The 6,000-nt window shown below is 37.2% G+C and overlaps 1 protein-coding gene across 3 annotated transcripts; it reads left to right on the forward strand.

Annotated features, from left to right (window-relative positions):
- Positions 1,415 to 5,452, forward strand: LOC18603120 (protein transport protein SEC23). 3 transcript variants are annotated; one of them, XM_007034900.2, is made up of 3 exons: positions 1,415 to 2,320; positions 2,894 to 4,411; positions 4,547 to 4,856. In XM_007034900.2, exons 1-3 carry the CDS (start codon positions 1,661 to 1,663, stop codon positions 4,550 to 4,552), a joined length of 2,184 nt encoding a protein of 727 aa, XP_007034962.2. In that variant the 5' UTR covers positions 1,415 to 1,660; the 3' UTR covers positions 4,553 to 4,856. The 3 variants fall into 3 exon arrangements, with proteins under 3 accessions (XP_007034962.2, XP_007034960.2, XP_007034961.2); XM_007034899.2 differs by adding an exon at positions 4,912 to 5,452 and having other exon boundaries at positions 1,661 to 2,320; positions 2,894 to 4,591; XM_007034898.2 differs by having other exon boundaries at positions 1,416 to 2,320; positions 2,894 to 4,856.

Raw genomic sequence — 6,000 nt, forward strand, 5'->3', positions numbered from 1 at the left:
ATTCCCTTTCCGATCAATCTCTTCCCATGATACATATCCGGATATCATTGATCAATTCCAAGTAACCTAATCTTTCTCCTCCATGTCATCCCAAACATCCCGGGCAAACTCCAAAAGCAAGCCTTCAAAGTACATATTAATCAAACAATTACTAATTTACAAAGACATGAAATTGAAACCCCGGTTTGTTTACATGGCTATATGGATTTGTTCACCTTCAAAGTCTGAGCTAAGCCTCGGAGGCTGAAGAAGCCAGGAGAAGAAATGCGTACTTAAGATAACTGAGTTTAATGCCTTCTCTATCCATTTTGAGGTACAAAAGGAGGGAACTTCTAGGAGAGCTATGTTGGGTAAATTAAGCCTTTGATTATTGAATTCCAACACAAGTTATTTGGAGAAGGGATTCGGTTGAAGATGACGTGAGCATGGTCGGGGGAGTTGAGGGCTACCAGCTTGGTGATGAGATTGTTTTGGAGAGGGAGGCCATGGCGCAGGATTTGAGCGTGAATTCCGTGATGCCCATGAGATCTAAAGCTCCATTCTTTATAAAATCTTACGTAAAAAAAGAGTCCAAATATTTGCCCCTTGTTTACCGCCGCTCTGTGAATGAAATCGAAGGTTAAAAAACCATATAAGAAGTGAAAACGTTAAAATTTGGTGAAGGAACATGGAAATAGATAAAAAAACTTCTTTTGCTTTTTGTTTGGATGATAGGAAAACAATGGAAAAGGATGGAAACTTGGACCGTTTTCGTGGACCATATGTTCACAATTTTTTTCTCTCTCTCTTTGCTCCCTTGTTTGGTATAAATTGGAATTTGGAAGTTGACAAGAAAGAAGTAATTTTTTTTCTTTTTTTAACCATATTTTTTATATTAACATTAGTGTTATCAAAGAAAATATTAATATTCATGTTATCATTTTTAAAAAAAAAATTATGATAATAATTTTAATCGTAAAATTAAATTATCATTCAATATTTGATATTAAATGAAATTATTTGATAAATTTTGATTCAATTACTAATAAAATATCATAATTTATATCATACATTATTTATATAATTATGTATAAGCATACATCATGTGTAACATGACATAAAATAAATGCATATTTAAAATCATTCACCACATTTAAATATTAATAATTAACATTAATTGAATATTTTTATTTTTATTTCCATTAATCATATGATTTTTTATATAATTTTTAATTATAACATATATGTGTCACTTTGCATAAACCTTTTTCATTTGTAATTACAACATGCCCTTCCTATAAGAATACAATTTTCTTTTTTTTTGTGTCAAAAAATGTTTTTTCAATTTTTTTAGATCAAAATAGAAACTGAAATATAGTTAAAAAGACAAATAGTAAAGAAAATAAAGAATGAAATAAAAAAGGTTCGGGTAAACAGCTTGCTTAAGGCCAAAGCCAATACCCAAAAAATGAATAATATACTAGTAAAATACATGATCGGCCGGCCGCCAACGATAACTTCCGATCAAATCCATAAAAATCCCAAAACCCAACTCCTCCGATCAGGGTTTTTCACTTTCTTCCCCGTTTTCCCTCACTTTCATTTCAACCAAGCAAACCCCATTCCCTGCCCACCGAGCTAAAAAACCACAAATAAAAAACCCCACGAAAGATTTTCTGATATGGATTTTAACGAACTAGAGGCGATCGAAGGCCTACGATGGCCGTGGCACTCTTGGCCGACAACGAAACCCGACTTAACCATCCCACTCGCCGTCATGTGCACGCCGTTAACGGAATTCGCGGAGCTTCCGATCCTCCGTTACGACCCTCTCACTTGTTCCAAGTGTGGCGCCGTTTTGAACCCATACGCGCGCGTTGATTACACCTCCCGTATCTGGTTTTGCCCTTTCTGTTTCTTCAAAAACCCTTTCCCGCGAACTTACTCTTCTTCACTCCGTGAATCCAACCTCCCTGCCGAACTCTTCCCAAATTACAGCTCCGTTGAATACGCAAAAACTGTCAATTCCGTTAGTAATCCTATTGGGTCATCGCTGTCGTCGTCTTCGTTATCGTCAATGACGTCACTGAAAATGACGGCGTTGGCCGGAGAGGTGGGTGTTAGAGGTCCGGCATTTGTGTTCGTGGTTGATGGGTGTTTGGAGGAAGAGGAGTTGAGAGGGGTTAAGAGTGAGTTGTTGCGCGTGGTGGAACAATTGCCGGAGAGCGCGCTGGTTGCGTTGGTTACGTTTGATGCAATGGTGAATGTGTATGACCTTGGGTTTTCGGAGTGTTCGAGGGTTGTCGTCTTTCATGGTGATCGGGAGCTTTCGTCGGAGCAGGTAATGAGAATTGGAAACTAGGAGACGCTGAAGACTTCGTTTTCTTTTTGTTGGATAATTGTTTCTGAATAGTTTGTTATGCAATGTGATCAAGAATTGTACTATATTGTTAGTGTATTTAGAGAATCCTTTGGTTGTTTTGAATGCAATTATTATGGTCTAAAGCTGTGTTTTTCCGATGTAGAGTTGAATGATGGGACATTTTAGTTTATTGTGTTGTTATTTGAATGTTAAATTGAAAGTTGGGATCTATTGGTAGTGATTGTATTTTGTTGGCAATGGGGAGAACATTTGGTAATACAGTTCTTGTTTTGGCCAAATTTCTTTCGATATAAAGTTGAAAGATGGGACGTTGTAGTTTCTCATATTGATATTTGGATGCTAAATTGAAATGTGGGAGTGGTTGTTACTGTTGAATTAGTTAGATTATTTTTAAGGGAGGAGCTGCTGGTATGAGTGAAAGTCAAAATGGTGCTGCCGCCTGAGCTGCTCAAGCCTCCTAGCACTCTGCTTTTGTTGAACATTTTTAGTTTTAATGTGATTAACTGATTTTGTTTCCTTTGGTGCACTCAGATACAAAAGTTTCTTGGACTTGGTGGTACAAAGCTACAGCAACTTGGAAAGACCCCTGTTATCCAGAAGCAGAGTTTTCTACTGCCCATATCTGAATGTGAGTTCAATATAACGTCTGCAATCGAGGAGCTTCATTCTTTTGCGCAGATGACATCAGGCTATCGGCCTCAAAGGTCAACTGGAGCGGCAATATCAACTGCACTAGGACTTTTGGAAGGATGCTTGGTGAACACGGGGTCCAGGATCATGGTCTTCACATCTGGACCTGCTACTCTGGGCCCAGGGATTGTTGTAGACTCAGATCTTGGTAATGCTATTAGAAATCATAGGGATCTTATAAATGGTCAGGCACCATACTATCGAAAGTCTAGCACCTTTTATAAGAGATTATCACAGAGACTATGTGATTCATCTGTTGTTCTTGATTTATTTGCTTGTTCTCTGGATCAAGTTGGAGCAGCAGAACTAAGAGTACCTGTGGAGAGTTCAGGTGGATTCATGATTCTGGGGGAGTCTTTCGAATCAGATCAATTCAGAAAATCCATGAGGCATATATTTAGTCGTGATGAAGAGGGAAATTTGAAGATGCATTTTGATGCAACCATTGAGATAGTGACCACTAAAGATGTAAAAATCTGTGGAGCCCTTGGACCTTGTGTTTCTCTTAAGAAGAAGAATAATTTAGTGAGTGACAATGAGATTGGGGATGGCGGTACTTACATGTGGAAGTTGGGTACACTTACTAATAAAACATGTATTGCTTTCTTCTTCCAAATAAATGATGAGCATAAACCTCAAGCTGGATCTGCATTTCTGATACAGTTCATAACACGATATAGACATGGGAACATGGGAATCCGGAAGAGGGTGACAACTGCTGCAAGAAGATGGGTTGCAAAGCAGTCACCAGAAATTCCTGCTGGGTTTGATCAAGAAGCAGCAGCTTCAGTTATGGCCAGACTTGCCATCCACCGAGCGGAGACATGTAATGCTAGAGATGTTATCAGATGGCTGGATGATACACTTATCCATTTTGCTTCCAAATTTGGAGACTATATACAGGAAGATCCTTCTTCATTTCGTCTTTCATCAAACTTCTCTCTTTACCCCCAATTCATGTTCTATTTAAGAAGGTCCCAATTTCTTGATGTCTTTAACAGTACCCCTGATGAAACTGCATTCTTTCGGCTGATGCTGAATCGCGAAGGAGTTATGGATTCAATTGTCATGATCCAACCCACACTTCTACAGTATTCATTTGATGGGCCTCCAGTTCCGGTCCTCTTAGACATTCGCTCTATATCCCCAGATGTTATTTTACTCTTTGACTCTTACTTTTATGTGGTTATTCATTATGGATCCAAGATTGCTCAATGGAGAAAGCTTGGTTATGATAAAGACCCAAACCATGGGAATCTGAGTAAGTTGTTGGAAGCCCCAGAGCTTGATGCAGGGCAGTTGGTGGCTGGACGAGTTCCACCTCCGAAGCTTGTTAAATGTGACCAGCATAGCAGTCAGGCAAGGTTTCTTCTTGCCAAGTTAAACCCCTCTGTTACTCAGGATTCAACTTACACGGATGGGTCAGATATCATATTTACAGATGATTTGAGCTTACAAGTTTTCATAGATCACTTACAGGCCCTTGCGGTGCAGGGCTAATTATGTGGAGCTCTACACATAGCATCTCTTCTTCAGGAGGTATGCTTCATAGGGAATCAGACATACATCCTTCAGATTGTTGTATATTGCTTTCAGGAGTAAGGCTGCCTAATTATCTTCACGCCATTTTTTCCTTCTAATTGTGAAATTAGGGCTACATAGATTGCTTTAGTATGGTTTTCCAAGTTGAGTGAGTTAAAACAATTGTCATTGGTCTCTGATCTTTTTGTCATCTCGTCTCCCACACTTGTTCTATTATAACTATTGCATTGAAGAGGAACAAAGTGATGAATGATTGAGCTTTGTTGCGACTTTGCAAATCTCGTGTTTGCTCCAGATTTTGACATTACTCTTTACAGAACTGTTTAAATGTGGCAAAAGGACTAGTGCTAACTGGCAAGACTGGCAGTGGTCATAACTCCCACAGAGGCAAAAGGAACATTTCGTGGTGCTAACTGGCTGTAGCGATAACTCTGGAGTTCTGAAGTACAGCACGAGAAGATTCATTTCTTTATATAAATCATCATCTCTGATCTAATCTGAGCAATGAGCTTTCATAAAATACATAATATTTCGATGACGTTTGCTAACGGACAATGACATCTTCCAGGTTGTTTCTCTTATTCTAGGAACCCGTACATAAAAAAAAAAAACTCCCAAGTGGTTTGCTCCAAGCCGAGATCAATGGACACGTCTCCCCATCTGAACGCCACGGTTAACTAAATTTGTCTTTCTCTCGAATCCTTGAAGTAAAATGTATTAACGCAGGAAGATGTTTTCTTTTCTTATTCGATTGAAATTTCGTATTTATATGCATATGCGCTGTTAGAAGTCAACGAAGGAATAATGTTAAACAAAGCACACAGCTTTACAAGGTTAGAGCTCATGTGGCCTTGCAAAATTTGTTTTTATTATTACAATTAGTTAATAAAAAGTCGTATGAATTGTCGCCTTCATCTGAAATAAAAGCAAGACTTTGTAACCACCTGACAGTAACTTGGACAACCAATTAATCAACTTCATTTCTTAATCAAGCTCGAAAAAGCAAACAAAGATAAGAGTTATTTTTTGGGTGTAGGTAATCAAAAAATTACTTTTTACATTTTGAACATTGAATTTATTGATTGATGTATAATTTTTCTGTCCAAAAAACAAATTTGAATATCTCTTCTTTCAATTTTTTGTTTAAAAAAACTTTCTGCTTCATAAGTTATAATCCCAATTAATAATTTACAAAGTCATTTTTTTTCTTTTTATTCCTCACTCTTGATTTTTTTTAATACATAGATAAAATTTGTTAAATAACCAAATGTTGGTATCACGGATTTTTAATATTGAAGAGAAATGAATAAGTCTTTGAATTTATAAATTTTTTTTATATTTTTGAGTTTTTTTTAAATTCGTTTTTTGAATTAAAAATATGTATCTACCATAAATTAAAAAAAAAA

The sequence above is a fragment of the Theobroma cacao genome, chromosome 4 (assembly GCF_000208745.1).
Source record: "Theobroma cacao cultivar B97-61/B2 chromosome 4, Criollo_cocoa_genome_V2, whole genome shotgun sequence".
In the NCBI taxonomy this organism is placed as follows: domain Eukaryota; kingdom Viridiplantae; phylum Streptophyta; class Magnoliopsida; order Malvales; family Malvaceae; genus Theobroma; species Theobroma cacao.